Source organism: Neltuma alba, unplaced genomic scaffold (assembly GCF_004799145.2).
Source record: "Neltuma alba isolate B1F8T4 unplaced genomic scaffold, ASM479914v2 tig00011856_pilon, whole genome shotgun sequence".
NCBI classification, from domain to species: Eukaryota; Viridiplantae; Streptophyta; class Magnoliopsida; order Fabales; family Fabaceae; genus Neltuma; species Neltuma alba.
This window is the reverse complement of record NW_021636461.1, coordinates 1-19389: the sequence shown is the minus strand read 5'-3', so window position 1 is coordinate 19389 and position 19389 is coordinate 1. Positions and strand designations below refer to the sequence as shown.

The 19389-nt window shown below is 35.7% G+C and overlaps 3 protein-coding genes across 5 annotated transcripts; all 3 read right to left on the bottom strand.

Annotated features, from left to right (window-relative positions):
- Positions 1–4371: 4371 nt before the first annotated feature.
- LOC114718687 (uncharacterized) lies at positions 4372–5091 on the bottom strand. The gene is made up of 2 exons (XM_028904102.1): positions 4835–5091; positions 4372–4744 (listed from the first exon to the last, which is right to left on the bottom strand). The coding sequence occupies exons 1-2, from the start codon at positions 4980–4982 to the stop codon at positions 4617–4619; spliced, it is 276 nt and encodes a 91-aa protein (XP_028759935.1). The 5' UTR covers positions 4983–5091; the 3' UTR covers positions 4372–4616.
- Positions 5092–5690: 599 nt separating this feature from the next.
- Positions 5691–10811, bottom strand: LOC114718686 (sugar transporter ERD6-like 16). Of its 2 annotated transcripts, XM_028904100.1 has the most exons (18): positions 10599–10811; positions 10356–10418; positions 10163–10252; positions 9778–9837; positions 9569–9634; positions 8684–8749; positions 8501–8576; positions 8341–8405; positions 8022–8114; positions 7835–7915; positions 7512–7596; positions 7372–7418; positions 7220–7282; positions 7064–7123; positions 6919–6972; positions 6756–6815; positions 6227–6341; positions 5691–6033 (listed from the first exon to the last, which is right to left on the bottom strand). In XM_028904100.1, the coding sequence occupies exons 1-18, from the start codon at positions 10809–10811 to the stop codon at positions 5918–5920; spliced, it is 1473 nt and encodes a 490-aa protein (XP_028759933.1). In that variant the 3' UTR covers positions 5691–5917. The 2 variants fall into 2 exon arrangements, with proteins under 2 accessions (XP_028759933.1, XP_028759934.1); XM_028904101.1 differs by lacking the exon at positions 9569–9634.
- A 2487-nt stretch (positions 10812–13298) lies between these two features.
- LOC114718679 (squamosa promoter-binding-like protein 7) lies at positions 13299–19382 on the bottom strand. Of its 2 annotated transcripts, none has more exons than XM_028904091.1 (10): positions 18841–19382; positions 18133–18290; positions 17792–18015; positions 17600–17689; positions 17412–17519; positions 17079–17193; positions 16543–16678; positions 15897–16059; positions 14801–15379; positions 13299–13885 (listed from the first exon to the last, which is right to left on the bottom strand). In XM_028904091.1, the coding sequence occupies exons 1-10, from the start codon at positions 19305–19307 to the stop codon at positions 13598–13600; spliced, it is 2328 nt and encodes a 775-aa protein (XP_028759924.1). In that variant the 5' UTR covers positions 19308–19382; the 3' UTR covers positions 13299–13597. The 2 variants fall into 2 exon arrangements, with proteins under 2 accessions (XP_028759924.1, XP_028759925.1); XM_028904092.1 differs by having other exon boundaries at positions 13498–13885; positions 17625–17699.
- Between the last annotated feature and the right edge of the window lie 7 nt (positions 19383–19389).

Genomic DNA, 19389 nt, shown 5'->3' with positions numbered 1-19389 from the left:
GTGAGACAAAAGTCTCAGTAACCAACTTTCCAACTCATCATACATACTAACATTTGCTCGTGGGGTGTCAAGTGGGACAGTTATTAATTCTCAATCATCCAAATCCTCACTATGGGGGGCTAATATACAAGCCATATAAGTCTATCCCTTACTATATGAGATCAATAAGATATATAGGCCTATCCCTTACTTTGATGGACGAATAAGAAGCCACAAGGGCCTATCTCTCACTATGGAGGATGAAGAAAGCCAACCAATGTGCACTATTGGCAGTCTTATCACGTGATAGAAAATGACTCAACTCAAAATCCAAATAACAACCAATCATTTACAATGTAACGAGAAATATTTCAATCTTTTCTCAATAGAATCCATAAGATATAAATAATATATTTTTCCAAATGGCTCAGTCATAATTCCAAAAATTTCACATGACAATTTTCATAGTTCAAAAAATATAACATATCTCTTTGAGTTTCAAATAGCACATCATTATTTCAAAATATTAAAATACTTACAAACAACATATTAGCACATATAACAAGTGGAAAGTAGTTATCTCTCATCAAAGCAATAAAAAGGATTATCACAAGGTCAATCCCTTGCTCAACCAATAATTAATCTACACAATTAATATGACCATATATTAATATAAGCTAATCAATTAATTAATTAAGTTTATACATTTTAGTTAAATTTCTAATTTTATTTTATTTTATTGTATAAAATTCTTAATTTATAAGTTAAGCTTCAAATTTTAAAATTTTTTTAATAATATATCCTCAACATTTTCAACATTCTAAATCGATTAAAATCTCAATAATATGTCAAACAATCCAAATAAATTATTTAACTTAATTTTTATTGGTAAAATTATGATATATCATAAATAACAAATTTTTTAACTAAAAAAAATTAATTTAGATACTAAAAACCAACAAATGGACAAATCTAAATCAATTAAAATTGACTACTAATTCACCTCTAAATTTCTATGGCCATCTATTATCAAAACTCAATACTTACCCCATACCTAAATCTCAAAATTTTCTCTAATTATTATAGTAATACTGTCATTAGAAAGCTTAAAATATATAAAAAAATATTCATGAAGAAATTTTGATGAAAAGAAGTAATTCTATGTACCTAAATCATCTTCAAAACTTGCCTTCTTCTTCACAATGACCGCTGATCTACTCCTTACTCTTTCTCTCTTGCGCGGATGAAGAAAAATAGAGTGTGGGGGTATATTTAGTGCCCTCCACATATTTATTAGCTGATCTGTTCCTTTCTCTCTCTCTCTCTTTCTCTCTTGCGTGGACGAAGAAAAACAGAGTATGGGGTATATTTAATGCCCTCCACACATTTATTAAGAGAAGCTTCCCTTAATAAATTTCTTTCTAACTTTCCACCAAACATTTGGAAGATTATTCCTCTGCTTTTTCTTTTTTTTTTTTAACAATAAAATTTTATTATTTTATAATAATATAATATTGTTTATTTTATTTTTTATTTTTATTATTATTATTTTTTTTGCATAAATCCTAAAATAAAATTTAGAATGTTACACAGCTAATTTCTGTAACAGAATGTACAGCTGCATTGCGATTTAGACCCCACGAAATCTAAGAATTATATTAATTTTTGTTGTCACTCATTTCTTTTCTTTTATTTTTTCACCAAAGCTAGTTTAAAAAAAGCAGGGAAATAAATATAGTCAACAGCCTTTCTTTCTGGTTTTAAATCCCTTTATAAAAAAAGGCAAAAATAAAATAAATAGGGTTCATCATCACTATCTTTCTCAGACGAAGATACAAATCCAAAAATGTTGCTTTGGATTTCCCCAAGCATGTCAGAGTAAACTTCAGAAAGATATGGGCCTTAAAGTAGAAAAGAAGACCCATTAATGCAGACGCCAATAACACTTGTCCATCTAACTTGCTAGAATGAAGATCATGATTTCTTGAATTGTTAATTGCACTTTTTCATAACATGATCGGATTGCATTGATTTGTACTATCTACACCCATGAGAAATTCTTGCATACACCCAGCGTACCATCTCATTTGTGCACTGGCCAGTAACATTTTGACAGCTCAAGGAATCTCTATCCTATTTGTCCGCCAACGTGACACCTTCCCTGTTTATTATTTAAATTTTTTTAGTAATATGTGTTTTTTTATTGTCTCTTTCTTCTGTCCTCTCTCCCATCTGCAATTTAACAAAAAAAAAAAATTTCACTCTCCCTCCCTTATTTGCCGCCGCTCCTCCCATCTCTCTTCCGCCACCACGCCACCCTCTCTTTCGTCTTTCCCTTCCGGCCTTCCCTCATTCCCTCCATCTCTCATATATGATCTTGTCGCGGTAAGAGGCCCTGTGGAGGTTCTGATAAATCACTCTTCATGTGTTTGTGGGTTTCGCTGCTCATGTCTTTTCTCCCCTCCCCTCCATCTCTCTCTCCCATATGGTGTCTGATTTGTTCGGAAAATATGAAAAAGAAAGAGAAGTTTCCGGCCTGTGAGAAATCAGTATTTTGTTCTATACCTCCTCTGGCATCCACATGCTAGTCACCGACTACTAGCTCACCAAGCTTAGACATTAGCGTCATCACTTTTCAGAGGCGGTGAGGCAGCGGCCACGATCGGCGCACACTCTGATCCCTCCGTGGAGCGCCACATTTTTCAGCTGGCATCGGCAGTTTAGGCCACTCTCCTGTACTCCGATGGAGGTGGGTCTCATGATATCCACTTGCTTGAGAGAGGGAGAGGGGAGAAATGGCGGTACTTGAGAGAGGGAAGAGAGATGGGAGGAGTGGGGCACTGAGACGGAGAGAGCCAGAGAGGGAAAATGAAAGTTTTTGAAAAAAATTTTGCAGACAGGAGAGAGAAGGAAAAAAAGAAAATAAAGGAGCACGTATGTCAAAAAACAATAATTAAAATAATAGAGGGAGAGGAGTGACATGCAGACTGACAAGTAGGATAAATATTCATCAAGCTGTCAAAATATGACTGGCCAGTGTACAAATGAGGTGGTACGCTGGGTGTATGCAAGAATTTCTCCTACACCCATTTATGATTATTGGTGCAGAAAGTCTGATATAATATAGATAAAGCCTAGACAAGGTTCAATTCAATATCTTTGGGACACAAAAGCTGAATCTCTCGTAGACCAAACCCCAGATGAAGTCAATGACTCATATGAAAGGAATCCACATACCCATTAAACGACTTGAAAACTTGCACACCTGAAAAGCTCTTAATTGGACAAAGCCATCATTAACTGATATTCCCTTCCCGCAGTCACTCCTATAGATCACTCCAAGCTTCCACTCCCCAAAAGAATAAGCTTATATAAGTCTTGACCTTAACATCCTCGTGTTATTCCCAATAATGTAGTACTACCTCCTATCCTTAATATAATATTATGTTTGACTTTTATTTTGATCCTAAATATAATACCCCAATTCATTTTGTTTCTTATATTTATACATTTTTTTTCAAAATAGTCCTTCTAACAATGATAATTCTAGTCAATACATTTGATTAGTAAGAATATTTTAGGAAAAACAACATCTATTTAGGACAAATAACTAATTCAACTTACTTCCTTAATCTCCTCAAATTAGTCAACTAGCTCTTATAATTAGGACTGGAAGTAGTATGTTGTATTCAGCCACTCAAATGATAAGCAAATCCAGTTTCTACTTGTGTTACTGAGCCTATTTAATCCCCAAACTTTACAAGCTTTTGGGCTCAATTTGCCAGATTCAATTACAAATAAATGAAGGTAAAAGCCAACACAGATGATGACGAAACCATACCTGCAAAGCTCAGCCTCACACAAGAAGATTTTCACCATCGCCACATTCCCCAATATGTTAAGACAAACATGAAAGACAAACAATGCTTATGCTTTGATGAAACCATACACCTAGCTGTAAAGTTTCAGACAATGCTTCAGTTTTGACATTTAGACAAGTGCTCGGAGTTGTTCATAACATAGCTCACGCAGAATATAAGCCAGATGTAGGGAAGGCACCGACTCAACCCAGAAATAGGAGAGATAAACCCTGCCTTAGAACCTAAATTAATGAAGTTGAATAAATCCAAGAGGGGTGCTTTGAATGATATTTGCAAGATAATAATTGAATGGAACTGGATTTTTTTTATTTTTTTTAACACCGATTCGTTCTGACTACACGTATTGTATGAGTTCAGAACCCACAATCTCCGTCCGAATCACTCCATGTTTTTCTCAGGGTAGGATGAAGGGATATGACTCAAGCATTAGCGCGTTTCAATATATACTTTGGTTAGTAGCTTACCCTTTTAAAACTTAAAGGGGCACTAGTTATCAGAAGTGACCAGTCTATTTCACTGCGCAAAACTCAGAAACTAACAACCTTTATTCCACTATCAACAATGAAGTAAACATTCATATTTTATTTTGCCCAGAATGTCTCCAATCTAGCATTCTACATTCATCAGCTACTTCAATAAGATACCTCTACCTCTATTATCACCGATAAAATAAACTAACTAGATCACCAAATCTCGAAAAAGACAAAACCCCCTCTCTTATTTCCAACTTTTTTTTTTCCCTTAGAAATTCTCAAATCAACCAACAACCCTTCGATAAACCTGATCCAGAAGCAGCTTCCGGGTAGTAGCACGAACCCCCGAGTCGAACTCGTCGCGGTACCAACCCACCGATCTCTGAGCTTCCATAACGATCTGAGAAAGACCTGGACAGGGACAAGCATGTATAAAGATTATTTCAAAAAATCATGAAATTGAACACACATAGAAGATATTAGGAAAGGAGACAATGGTACCTTCTCGGACGGTCTGTTTGTTCTGGCGGATATCATGTATGGTGGCGGAGATTTTCCAGTAGAGAGGGCGACCCATGTAGAAGAGAAGAAGAAAGAATAGAACGATCAAGACAATGCGGAAAGCAATCCTCGATGTAGACGACGCCATCCAAATATAGCGTTTGGCTCTCTTGTTCTTCTTCAATGAAGCTCTGAAACTTCTTCTGGGCCGAAAAACGGTGACACCGGACAGCTACTGCAAACTAGATCTTCTTTTGCTCCTTATACTGTGCCAAGATTTGCTTTTGCCACATCATTCGTTCATTCACTAGAAGTCAAAATTCAATTTAAAAAAATTTTAATTGGAAAATGGTTATTTTTCTCCTTCAGACAATATATGTTTCTCACAATGAGCACCCCGTTTTCAAAAGATGCAGTCGGATAATGAAAATTTTGAAGCCTTTTTCTAGCAAATTAGTTCATACTCATAGTAACTGTGACGTAAATTGATATGACTATGTACTAAATTAATTTTTAATAGCATTTTTATTATATTATTGGGTTTTTATTTTTAATAATACTCCATTATCTTTTTGAAAAAACGATAAAAAAAGAAGTTAAAAATTTATAAATATCAACAAAAATTTGTTATTATTTGCAAATTTAATGTTGTTAATACCAAATGAAGTGTTGTTACCAAACTTAATTGAAAATTTAATAATTTCTAGCTTCTTTTTTGTCATTCTCCCTACCTTTTTTAAGGAAAGACCAAAAACATATATTTATTATTCATTTGACAAACACTAAATATATATTTATTAATGGTAGCTCTACTTTTTAGATAAGTAGAGCTGAAAAATAAACTTGATGACATATTAATTAATAAAAATTCTATGGAAAATTGGCTCATAGAGAGCTTGCAACATTTAACACATATCAACAATGACTTGTAATATGGTGGATACATTTGTATCACACCCCTCAAGCCATGGGATCTTGTACGGAAAGCCTTCTTTCTTGGCAATCCCATCCATTAATTCAAATGGATTTCAAAGAATTTGATAGATGATGAGACTATCACGGTATTATTAAGAGCAGTTGGGCCTATGAATTGATGGATGCCTGAATCTCTTCTAGTGTTTTCCCTTTTGTTTCTGGGACAAACTTCGCCACAAACAGAATGGTCACCAGGGAACATCCAGCATACAAGAATAAAGTACCTAACACAATACCAGAGTTCAGTCACATATTACTGATTACTGAATGGAACATGGACATTACTATTCTAACCTAAAATGCTCCCTGATGGACAAAATATGCAGTGTCAAGATCAACTTTCTTGTATCAAGCACAATAAAGCTGTGCTTTTTTATAGTATTTTTGCTTCATAAGTGTTGACTAGTAAGTACTAACCAGGAGCATTCCAACTCATGAGAAAGTTGTAAGTGTATGAAACTATCCAAGCTCCTAACCAGGTCACCAAAACCACCAAGCTTCCAGCAATTCCCTTCACATTTATGGGAAATATCTGCCATAACAAAAACTATTATTAGATTTTTTTCTTTAGATCCGTATGAATTCTTCACTATCTCATCACTGGACCCTTCCGTTGCTAGAAAGGATTCAGCTGCTTCGTTACTTTCATTCCATCAAAATATTTATAGATTTTCTGTATTGCTTGTCCATTGAAGACTGAAAATTCAGGGTTCCATGCTTTTTAGGCTTCCCTCTTCCCTATGTCCCCCATCTTGTCATTTTCCATTGGATGGTTTGTAAAATGTTCTCAGTGAAAGCTTTTGTTTCGTCGATTGTACCAAATACAAACAAAAGTTTTATGGGAAAATATACTAATAGCAACAATCTCAGAATTGACTTTTTGTTCTTGAAAGCTATGCCGCAAAAGCCAAAATCATGGGAGATGATGGTGTAAAGAGATACATACCTCAGACATAATCACCCAAGGCACCGATCCCATTCCAATTGAAAATGCTGCAATATAGATCTGATGCAAGCAGGGGCAAAAAGATGAAACAATAAACCTGAACCTAAGTGGAAATAAAGAAAATATTCAATAACAATATCAACAGCTAAAGAAGAAGACTTACCAGCACTCCAGCAACAGCTAACATTGGTACCCACTCAAGCAGTAAACTCTGTCCCTGATCCATGAGACAGAAACCCGGATTTTACATTTTAACACACAACAAACACACAACAGAAACTGGTTAAGATATGATACTAAAGACTTACTTTGAGAAGGAACGCAATTCCAGTGATAAAGCATCCTAGGAATGTCCCACTTGCAGAAACCTGCAATTGTATAAGCAGTTTTACTAAGCATCAATGCTCCTATACTAATTCCTGTTTAGATGGTAAGGCAAATTGCATGACTAATGACCAATTTACCATTATAAGAGGTCTTCTTCCTGACTTGTCCATCAAAATGGCTCCCAATAGAGTGATTGGAATCTATCATTCGTTTTAATAGAAAAAGTTCAAACAGAGAAATGAAGTTATAAATGATTCATGTTTGAAAGACTAGTGAGAGGATCAACTACCTGTATACAAGCATAGCCTATGGTACCAATGTTGGATGAAGAAAGTCCTGCAAATCCAGTTATACGGGAATAAATATAAAAGGAAAAATAAATAAATCAGTTATTTTTTGAAATCATCATATATATTTTTTCTCACTTACCAGCAGCAACAAATGTCTCAGCTGCATAGAATCCTATACCATTGATTCCCACAGATTGTTGACAAACCATTATTCCAACCCCAATCTGCAATTAGTGCAGGAGGTTAGAAATTAGATCCCTTTAAGTAGTCATATAAACTGTAGCTAGTTATGAATAAACCTATAAGCATGTCACTATGTCAAACATGAGCCTCTTGAAACATTTTGTTCAACGTGCCTATATGTTTAGTATAGTTGTTTTGGCTTAGAACTTTTTTGTAAATCAACTCTATTTAAATATTTCTCAGGTATTCAAACTTCCATGGGAAAATTATGTTGCTTACAACTACTGAGCGGACATGTTTGCCTTGGAACAAATCCAGAAACTGGGCTTTGGGAAGGCTTTCAAGAGTTGCAATATAATCCTGTCAGGAAACAATATTGAATCAGCTCCTCAAACATGCAACACTGATAAAATTTTGTAGATTCCAGCAAAAGTTGTTCAATCAATTAAGGAAGCTTAGAAAGCACCTGAATTTCAGCAGCTTCCTCAGAGATGTCAGTATCTTTGCCACGAAGTCTGCCTAAAGCTGCTAGAAAGTCTTTTTCACGACCAACCTTTGCCTGTAAACATTTTAATTTAGTGTTTTTAGGCTTTTAGCACATAGCTATCCAAATTTTTTATAACCGTAAAAACATATCTATGAAATATTTGGGCTGGACATATATAGAAATATCTATATTGTTCAGGACATACCCACTACCTGAATTTTATTTTATTTTTAATTTTTTTATATTCAAGCATCTTATAAGTATGTTTCTAAAGGTGTTTGAGAAAACAAGTTGTTACCAGCCATCTGGGTGACTCTGGGATAAAGCACAGACCAATCAACAAGGAAATGAGCGGCATGAGCCCTACAAAGTTGAAATCAAACCAACAGTCAAACCATTTTGTTCCATAACTGGCTTCACTTTATAAGACAGTTAACGACCATAATGTTATAACTTACCAGATAGGGCCAGTGTCCTCCAAGTTACTATACTTCCCATTAAGAATGAGATTGATGATCCAATAACAATCATAAGCTGAAAAAGGATCAGAATCATCAAACCTCAAGGTCAATATTCTACTAAACACTAGCATTACTTTAGAGAATAATAAAAGTATAACAATACATATTACACTCACTCACCTGGTTTGTTGTTGCAAGCCCTCCTCGAAGGTTTTTGGGTGCGATTTCTGCTATATATACAGGAACCTGTTCCAGTTTTTCTGTTATTTTTAAGATTTTGAAATATATTATTGACCAAGAAGAAAGATAAGAGTATAATCATTAGAACCATACATGATTGAGTTCAAACGTTCTACATAAAAGCAAATACAAGTGATCTCCACCTGATTGGTCCATTGAAGAGCTGAAGGGAGAGAAGTTGTTTGGTGTGAGAGAATGTCATTCTTAAGCTTATTCTGATAGAACAATTTGGATTTTGAAGGATTCCATCATGAATAGAAAGGATGCTACTGTATTTTATGGAATTCAATCGTAAAAAATCAAAATTGCTCAGGGAAGCATACTAAATAGTAATTTCTCTCCTCGAATGTGCTTTGTTTTCCTGTTGGTTAGTATTTAGGATTTTGCTGTGGCTTTCTGGTTTATGTTGTATCTGAATAGTTTTCTTTTTATGGATTAGTGAGTGTAATTGTTCTTCATTAATAAAATTGACAATTTTTCTGGCCCAAAAAAAAAAAAAACTTGTCATCATCTTTTTATTCCCTATCTAGTTTTTTTTTTTTTTTAATTTCATTTTTCTCTCACTTGATAATCTTTTTGGCCTACCAAGCATAATCTAAGACTAAATTAACAGGACCCCCATTGTTTTTCTCCCTTTGCGAAAAATCCTTATACCTTATTCAATACGCGGATAACTTGCCACCAAACTCACTATAAAGGTGTAAAGGCGTAATCATTATTCATTATAGTTCACACAAATTGGTCCAAAAATCACCAGCTAGCTATAGCACCAAAAGAAAATGATAAACAAACAAAAGTTCATTATGGTTATATACTATTAATTACCACATATGAGATAACTCCGATTCCATAACCCGTGAAAAATCTTCCCAGGTCAAGTGAGAAAGAACCCTGCAATATATATATATATATATATATATTTATATTGAATAGAACACATGAGTCCCTTTGGAATACAATAGTTCAATTATATTAAGAGGTGAGGAAAGAGATGAGCTTGAATTAGGCAGATATAGACACACACACACACACACCTTTGAGAAGAAGATAGCTAACCATCCAGTGATGCAAAAGCCTGATGACATTCTCATTGCCTGTTTCCCATGAACATTGAAATTAACTTTATGATTTGAGATATTTGGATTAGGACAAATAGTTTTTAATTATGAGTCCTCCAATAAAATATACGCACATACATAACCAGTACACATTCAACATCACATGCATATCTGTTTAAAAACTTGATAATAAAACTAAAAAAGTAGCCCGGTGCACAAGGTTACCATCAAGTGAGGTTTAGGTATTGTTAAGATTTGAACCCATGACCTCCAGGTCAGATGGTAACAACATTACTGTTGCTTCGAGGCCCTCTCTCTAAAGATGAATATAATTTTTTTTGTACTTTTAGATAAAACATACCCCTTTCCTGCCCATGAAGTCTGCAACCCGGCCACTAGTTACAGCCCCCAGCATTGCTCCAATGGTTACCAAAGAACCAAACATGGAATACTGCCAATCCATTTTAGAATAAGTTATTAGGCTCTACACGTATAATAATATGAGATCGAAATATATATGAATAACGAGGAGAAACAAAAGTTACAAATTAAACCTCAGCAAGGGAAAGTTTAAGATCTGCTCTGATAGCCGCTTGAGTGGGTGCTGAATACCCAACCTGATGGCATAATAGTAGCTTAATAAGCCAAAAATACAAAAACTTTTCTCACATTCAGTAGTAAACTGTATATATTTTCTTAGGCCCATATGGATCACAATTTGAAAGGCAAAAGATATAGTGAGAGGTCAATCAGTGATCATTTTAATCAGTTGAGAGGAAGCAATAACATAGACTTACACAAGTTCCAAAAGAGAGGGAACCACAAACAGCCACAAAGGTGCTGAGTAAAACCATCGCAATGGATCCATTTTCAACCCTTTTGTCAGCTTCACCATCTCTACATTCTGAAGCTGCTGTTTTGTGTCCTTGTTGGATGAAAGGTTGTTGCAAATCCTGAAGCCCATTGACTGCTTCTCCACTTTCAACGTCCTTGTACTGTTCAATTCCCATTTTAATTTCTAAACAAATTAAAGACTATATAGCCTACAAATAAATAAAGGGCACGAGACAAAAATAACTGCCTAAACCCCGAGAACTCAAAGAGACCAATATTGCAAACAGATGGAGAGCATGCAGAACGTGGTCTGAGATGTGTGCTATTTATACATATATTACGTGTACCATAAACTAATATATATATATATATATATATCAGTATTCATCATGTGGTTGCTATGTATTTCTACTAAAATTGAGAGAGAAAAGGGCATGCAAATAATGGGAGGTTAGAAGCATATATGTAGGAATATTGCAGCTGTCACTGACGTGGCGGTGATGACAACAGGCCAATTTAGACAACCTCAGAACCTAGCTAGAAATTTGTGTTCTTTTTTGCTCTTTCAGTTTATAATATAGAAATAGTAAGTAGATCTTGCGGGTGGGAAAATATAATAAGAAAGAAAGGGGACAAATATCAAAGCCTGCATACACTTTTTTTGACCTACGTACAGCCAAAAAAAAAACTCATCACTTCTGATGTTTATTCAATCTAAATGGACCATATGATGAAGTATATATCTTCACGGGAAAACTCCCTCTTCATACAAATATATGCATTATATATATGATGTGTGATGATTAGTTAAATATTATGATTATTTAAGAAACGGGAAGACGTGCAGGAAATAGATTAGAAGGTGAGAACACACACACACACACACACACACGCACGCACATGATTGGTGTAGTTTATTGAGGATAGCTTAGGTGGTTCTTAGTAGGATGGAAGGTGAGTACAAGTGTGAGTCTGTGGTTTTTGTCAACAAAGAATATAGTATGAGTTTGTGTGTGGAGATAGCCTGTTCTCGTGTTTCAACTGCAAGTGGCCTTCATTGTTTTTTCTTATGGCTTGCAAGTGGTCAGCTTTTTGGATTAAGAAATTTGGTTCTTCAATAATGGTCGATCGCCATTAGATTAGACTATCCTACCTGTTCCCTTTTGTAGTATTAAACAACTTTTTTTGAAAAAAATATTGCCTAAAGGATATGTCTTGTTAGAGCTTTTATATCTTATATTGAAATATTAATTTGTTCATAAAATGCATAAAAACTAAAATTGACCAAGTTAATGATTGAACAGTTAAACATAGTCATAACCTAAGCTTTTTGCATTATACTATCTCATGTTTATGTTCTTATAATGTAATTTTATCTCATGTTCATGTTCTTACTGTAAATTCTAGCTTATAATGTAATTTACAGTACAAACTAAATTCTATATTTAGAAATGGAGGTAGTAATTTATAACCTAACTTTGAAGCCATATATATATGTGTATTCCTTTGAAATAAATAACTAAAATTCAAGTATAAAAATAATTAATATGCATTTAGCTTTTGTTGATCTTGTGAAACATTCTGAGTATTGATACTTTCTAATCCCCCGAATATCATACTACTTTATTTCTGTTTTTGATAAGCATAGGTATTTTGAGACAATTTATCCAAAAAGCACTAAATAAATATCATTACTTATTATAAAACAAAATATTATCATGTGATATGACCCACTTGCTTCTTAATTATTATTCCTTATTAAGAGTTCCTTTCTCCATGCTTATAGGACAAGCGACAAAGACAACTTGTTTTGAGCTTCTGGACACTAATTTCTTAGCATTTTTTTCAAACACGTGACGTCTGTCGTGGATATATATTGGTATAATGTAGTAGTATATTCTAATATTCTATATCAGTCTTCATTATGGATTCAAGTTGTCTGACTTGTCTCTATTATCGGCTGTTTAGTCATATTCATGCAATTTATATGCCATAATTATGATTACGTCCAATTAATCAAGCAAAATCATTAGATCCCATTTAGCCTTTTATGGTTACATTTCTTTTTTATTTTTTTATTTTTTTCTTTTCTTGAGACTAATCTCAGAAACCGGCCAAAAATGGAAGATGGAAGATGACATGGAAAATCAATCCATGAACGAACAATTTTTTTTAAAGAAAAAATAAGGGACCACGGCGTCATCACACGTTAATAATTTGCATTGCCTTGTTGATTGTTCGGTGTGATCGGAAACTCTGTCATAGCTTATTGTGTCCAAATTTGATTAGGTGATGATGATATGTTATTTATAAAATTGCGTTCAAAATTCGGATCTTTGAGATCTAAAATGAAAGATACTGATCGAATCTCCACCATGCGATCACACCCCTGCTTCTTTTATCGATTTTAATTTTATTTTAACGTAGTATTCTATTAATTTTAATCCAAATTTTTACTTCTTTTCAATCTACTTCTGAATTCACATATATTACTTCAAATACACCTATCAACTCACTAAACTAAATGAAATCATTTCACGTAGCCCCTCCGTAAATGAACTCTGATAATGAACTTGACTTGGATCACAGATGGTGTTTGGATGTATCCGAGAGCCGTCGGATATGGCTTTGCCCTCTCTCTTCTCTTGTCAAGATGCACATAGTAAGCTACCAATCGAATGGATTAAATCCCAAACTATAGCAAGAATTGTACAAGAAGTTGACTAAATTCCCATTATTGCATGGAATTCAAGTGGTCATGATCACAATTAATTAGCACTTGTCGGGCATGAACGTCCGTCCAATTCAAGTGATATGACACAAATTAGAACCCAAAAATTAAGCTTATAATTTCTATCTAAATTAACTCACTAATGATAACAACCCTATACCATATTTTTGTTGTGTTTAGTGTACAACAAATATGTACCAACCCAGTAACCACCCGCAAAATTTGATCCATCTATGAATTGCTGAACAGGCACCTTCTAATGGATACTGCGAACTCACCAACCCTCCCAGGATGAAGGAGGGCAGCACAAACCCCAAGACACACAGCAACTGAAGCAATCATGAGAATGGCCGGCCGTGAGCACAAGAATCCCCTAGCAAGATGTCGATAACCAAATGGAGGAGGCAACTCTTCCATGTTCATTATAATATCACTACCCAAAAGAGGTATCCTTTCACTTTTGTCAGCCCAGATTGGACTTCTCACCCCCAATTTAGCATCTGCCCTTGACTCGGCACCCTGCAAATTATATCAACGAAGAAAATACATTTGAGTTTCCAAATCAATATCACTATATCTTGCATGATACTATGATTAGTACAAAACCCTTGTAGACTGCGTAGATTTGATGGCAAGGATTGTTTAACGAGAAGCAACTTCTGGGAAATTGACATCGAAAAAGCTAAATCGTTTTAAACAGCTGAATGGCCCTCTAATGCATGAAGACAACAAAAAGTCACATTCTTCATGGCTTTTAAATAGTGAGACTTTTACTTATTCTATTTTAAATTGATGATAATATTGATATTGATAATAATATCATGAATGAAACCGTACATAATTTGTAGTGGAGATCAAAAGCACCGAAACATCAACAGAGAGCTTGATTGCCCACAAAGAGGCAAATTAGTATAAGATCCCCAACATGAGCTGCAAGAGCACAGTTTAAACGTTCAAGATTTACATGATTGCCAGCTTCCATCAAGGGATAAAAACTTTCTGATTATGTTAACTGCTCTATACATAATCACTGCTCCCCTACAATGGCATTCTGTCTGCCTCCCTCCTCCTTTAATTAAAGTTGTGTCAGTTTCACACATATTTCAAAATCAAGTTAACTCAGATCACTTCTAGTGCCACATAATACTTCAGATTTAATACGCATGGTCAGGTCATCAGGTATTCAGGTCTAATACAAATTCCACAATCTCAAGAACTCTAACAATTCGACTGCCTCTAGTTTGGAGCGGAGTTACTGCAGCTTATACTAAAACTAACCTGTTATCTATCGTCAATCTAAACACAAGCAACCCAATTTTATTCTCCCTTATATAACAAAAACACCATCAGGTGCAAATGAAAAGCAATCTAAAAACTAAAATGCCCTCATAATTTATCAATAGAATATAAAGACTAAAAAAATAAGGTCCAAACCTGATTGCTGATAGTGACAACTGATGGTATGTTATCTTGATAGCAGCTTGGAGCAACTTTACGGCCTTCCATTTCAGAAGAAACAGAGTGCAAGACTAAATCTCCACCCCTCTGATGTTTCTGATAAAGGAACTCTCTAGCTTGACATGTGTGTTTCAGCAATAATGTCACGTCAGCCTCACTCATTCTGTTAAGCACATTGTTCATTTCCATGCTTTCAGTCAAAATATTCAAATTCCGTAATATTTTCTCCAAAATGACCATTAATTCATTGCACATCAGAAAGTCTATCAAATAACAAAATCTTTGAATTTGTGAAGCTGTCATGGCTCTCTGAAAATCTTCTGAAGTAGGATCCTTAAGCAGCCATGCTATATCTAACAGTAAGTCTGAGTATGCTGTATGTCTCAGTGCAAAAGCTTCACAGAAGCTGCAAATAGAACTGCCAGACGCAGCCTGCATTTGTTTCGAAAGAAGAGACATGTCTAGTTTTTGCTGCATTGTCTCCAATTCAGAGCAGGTTTCTGCGTCCCCAATGAGCACAGGAATGAAGTTTGAGAGACCAGACTCGTTCTCCACCTACAGAAAAGTTAAGAGAAAAATATGAAACAGGAACTGTGAATGAACAAAAAACACAACAATCTGAGAAAATTATGATGCTCTTTTAATGCCTTGATAATTATTTCTCTAGAAAATGAACAACCCGTTATCACATGGATGGAAGGGAATTATCACCCCTCTTCTGTTGTAACCCTTTTTTTTTTTCCTTTTGTGATCAATTGATTTACAGTTTCTACTTAAAAAAAAAAAAAAGAACAAACCCAAGATAATGAACAGACCCTGAATAATAAAAATGTAATTCCAACCCAACAGGCACAAAATACTCTAGTCAGTGTTACTGAGTTTTGACCATGAAAATTTTTTACAAAAAAAACATCAAAAGTTTCTAAATGGGAGAGAGATTCATACTCAACAGGCTCAGTAGTAATGATAATCAACATAAGATCTCAGCACTGGAAGCATAGCAATCCAAATCAAAACATCCAGGTCACCATTTAGGCAAGGCTTGAAAGAAAAGAAACCAAACAATGTCTACCTCAATAAATGCAGGTCCAAATATGTTTGGCTCTGTATGTGGGACACAAATCTTGTACAACTGATTGTCAAAAGCACAGGAAATGCCATCTCCTGCCCAGTTATGAGGAGATGCAACACAATATTCATACTTTAAATACTTTCCTGAAAAAGACACCAGAAGCCTGCCATGATAAACACCATACAAAAGTGAGGGGTGCACTGACAAACGAACAAGAATATTAAATGAGGTGCGAGATAACAATTTAATGTTGAGTGGTTAAGTTTATATTAACAGATTTGAATGCCAAGAAAACCTTGAAGGCATGATAAACTTGGGGAGAATTTAAACTTTGCAACAGAATTAAGTATGACAACAAAAGGAACATATCAAAAGACTGCCCCATTAGGAACTAATAACGATACAAGAGGGGTGTTGATTGCGAGGTCTGAGCATAATCCCATCCCTACTACTCAGCCACTACATTTTACATCCCCCTCTCCCTTCCCCATCCCTTCTGGAAGTACCACCACTTTCACATTTCTAAGAACTACATACGTAATGCAGCGTGCACATAACGTATTTATGTTTGTGCCAGTATATAGTATGGGAAAAAAAATCAACAATAGTTGACAATAATACTGTAGAAGAGGTGATAAGTTCACACCGAAACTTAGGCTGTAGCAAGTTACTTCCACAAGCAACAAATTCCATAGGTTTTCCAGCCTCAAAGTATGTGGGATGAACATAGTGAAGCCTTGGTGCATGCACCTTTATCTGAACTTCCATCACAGTAGTTTTATCTGAAACATTCAAATCTTCCGATTATTTTTACAATTTGAGAACTTTAAAACTCAGCTGAAAAATTATAACCTTCTATAAAATATATTAGCTAGATTTAAAAAATTGAATATCATTTATAAATACTTTCAGTTCACAGTTTTGCAGAAAAACGCAAATGGATAAAACCTGAAATGTTAAAAATTTAACTGGAAATTTTCAATGCCCAAGCTGCATGATTTATTCATGAGCTGATGAAAATACTTTCAATGAAACTGACGAATCTAAACAAAGACCACAATTTTGAGGGGGAAAGACTCTAATATAGCATCTCACAAGTCACAAGCAATGAAAATGAAATGTAAACCGAAAAGAAAATATAATCAGTTAACTGACAGGTGAGCACGTAGATCATCAACAGACCTTTCAAAACGCAGAAGACCATGTCATTTAGATGAACAAATATGGTGCCTCTTCCACATAGCATCTTTCCTGGAGCTACTATGTCTTGCACATAATACTGAGGGTCTTCAAGTAACTGCACAATCCATAAGAGAGGATGAATCAAAGAAACCATGACAGGCTCAGTAAAACACTGTAAATTGAGCAGGTTAAGTAGAACTTTTGGAAGTATATTATCCATGACAATCAACTTCTTGAAGTCTAGAACACTTAAGGATCACAAACAACAAAGTGGCACCTCCAAAACTAAGAATATATGGGACACAACATAAAGGATAACCAGTTAATCCTTACACTTGTCCACATAAATTTAGGCATAGTAACAAAAACTGTCAGAATTGTGCACCCGGGCCGGATATAACCCTCCAGCTCAACAGGCATACTGGCCAACCACTGGAATATCTGCAAGCACATTTGACTGCATGTTAATCAGTTAGCAATGTCGAGACAATAAAAGATCTGACCACTATATAAATACTAAACTGTAATAACAATGCTTTAATATACTTGATGCCGTAGCCTTCTAGGAAACTCCGCAGGATTCCAATCATAAAGCTTAAAAGATACCCGACCTGTTGGGCACTACAAGTAAATATTGGATCAGCAAATCCCACTCAATTCTCATATGAAATCAAATATTCAAAATATATAAAGGATACAAAGGAGAAACTTACCATAGACGAGTAAGCACTCTTTACACAATACGATGGTGAATAAGAAATGTTAGAATTCTCTTTTCCACCATTCACTTGTGTTTCACCGCAAGCAACAAAGGACCCAAAACTATCATTTTTAATGTTCAGGGTATCAGGAGCCGAAGATGGCGCAGTAAGCTGTCCGTCTTCATGCTCCAGGGCAATTTCTATGTCATTTATCTCACTGCTTATATGCGAACTATCTGCAAAGTTCGAGCATGACCATTAAACATCTTGTAACATAAAAACACACTTTTTGCATCAAACTATCACTGGAATGAGTAAAACAATTTACGACACTATAGGGATAAATTGCAAACCTTTTCCCACATCATCCTCAGTCTGTTTGACAGGTTGAACTTCATGATCTTCTGCAGCCCTGGTTTCTGTTGGTTTTCTACGCCTTCGGTTGTTGTGGCGCTCTAATTTTCTTCTACAGCTTCGTTTACCTTCATCAAAATCTGACAATATGTGAAACCTGCCAAGCAAGTGGCAAAGTCAGAGAGAGATTGATTGTGCGAAAAAACTACAGGACTATGACCAACAGAAATCAGAATTGACACTCCACCACCAGAACTCAAAACTATGTCCTGCACAACCATGTCTCATACAACGCATTAAGTTTAAAACTTTATCACGAAAATGATCCACATGACGAAACCCGAATTACTGCAATTAAGCAGAGGCAATCAAGTAGCGCCATGACGAACCAGGACTTCTAGTACATGTAGAATTTAAAGGATGCGAACAAAATTAGTAGAAAAATGAAGCCACCCAAACCCGCCCCCTTTTTCCCGGAGGCTAAAGTGATTCTTCAAGCTTAGCGTTATACTTACCTAACGAGCATCGTAAAAGATCCCAGTTCCATGGTTTTATAAGTTCAAGATTATCTATCATGTACTAACATTTCGATTTACAAAAATAACAAACAAACCACATCTTCACCAGACCAGATGTATTAACGAAGAGATGTGCACGATCAAGTTATGAAGCAAAACTTGCATTTCCGTAATCCAATTTAAGCTTACTTTCCACACTGTTGGCAGTATCTCTTGGCCTCTCCATCAAGCATAACCGTACTAGCATTCGCGCAACGCAAACAAACCCTGTGCCTCCGATGATACCCTTTGAGCTCACTAATATCTGCCTCACACCCAGGTACCTGGCACCGTGCAATCCCAGCCGATACCCGCACGGTGCGAGCGCGCTTCTTACCAGGAAAACCTTCTTCCTCAAGCTTAGCATCAAGCTCCGGGCATGCACACGGGACCCGACCGGCCAGGTAATTGGAACAAATCAACCTGGGGTCTCGCTTGCGGACCTTCTCGGAACTAGGAATCTCTTGAGAAGGAGGCTCCAGACTTTGAGGAACCTCTGAATTAGGATGATAGTCGTCTAAGGAGAGAGCTAAATTCTCATCCAAGCTGAAATCTAACAGGCAATCTAGGTCCCAAACAGATGAAGAGTCTTCCGAAAAACGATCTTGCGCCTCCATTTCAGAAACCCCCGGCGGCCGATCGAGGACCGATGGTGGCAGTGACTGCTGCGGCGGCGGCGGCGGCGATGAGGGCGATTGG

What these genes read in the sequence shown, in the direction of transcription:
- LOC114718687 (XM_028904102.1), bottom strand. Translation starts at nt 4,982, where the DNA reads ATGGCGTCGTCTACATCGAGGATTGCTTTCCGCATTGTCTTGATCGTT. An exon ending in CAAACAGACCGTCCGAGAAG is followed by an intron (nt 4,745 to 4,834) that starts GTACCATTGTCT and finishes GTCCCTGTCCAG; the next exon opens with GTCTTTCTCAGATCGTTATG.
- LOC114718686 (XM_028904100.1), bottom strand. Translation starts at nt 10,811, where the DNA reads ATGGGAATTGAACAGTACAAGGACGTTGAAAGTGGAGAAGCAGTCAAT. An exon ending in ACTTCATGGGCAGGAAAGGG is followed by an intron (nt 9,838 to 10,162) that starts GTATGTTTTATC and finishes CATGGGAAACAG; the next exon opens with GCAATGAGAATGTCATCAGG. An exon ending in CAGAGTCACCCAGATGGCTG is followed by an intron (nt 8,115 to 8,340) that starts GTAACAACTTGT and finishes AAATGTTTACAG; the next exon opens with GCAAAGGTTGGTCGTGAAAA.
- LOC114718679 (XM_028904091.1), bottom strand. Translation starts at nt 19,307, where the DNA reads ATGGAGGCGCAAGATCGTTTTTCGGAAGACTCTTCATCTGTTTGGGAC. An exon ending in TGAGGATGATGTGGGAAAAG is followed by an intron (nt 18,016 to 18,132) that starts GTTTGCAATTTA and finishes CGAACTTTGCAG; the next exon opens with ATAGTTCGCATATAAGCAGT. An exon ending in AGAGTGCTTACTCGTCTATG is followed by an intron (nt 17,690 to 17,791) that starts GTAAGTTTCTCC and finishes AGTGCCCAACAG; the next exon opens with GTCGGGTATCTTTTAAGCTT.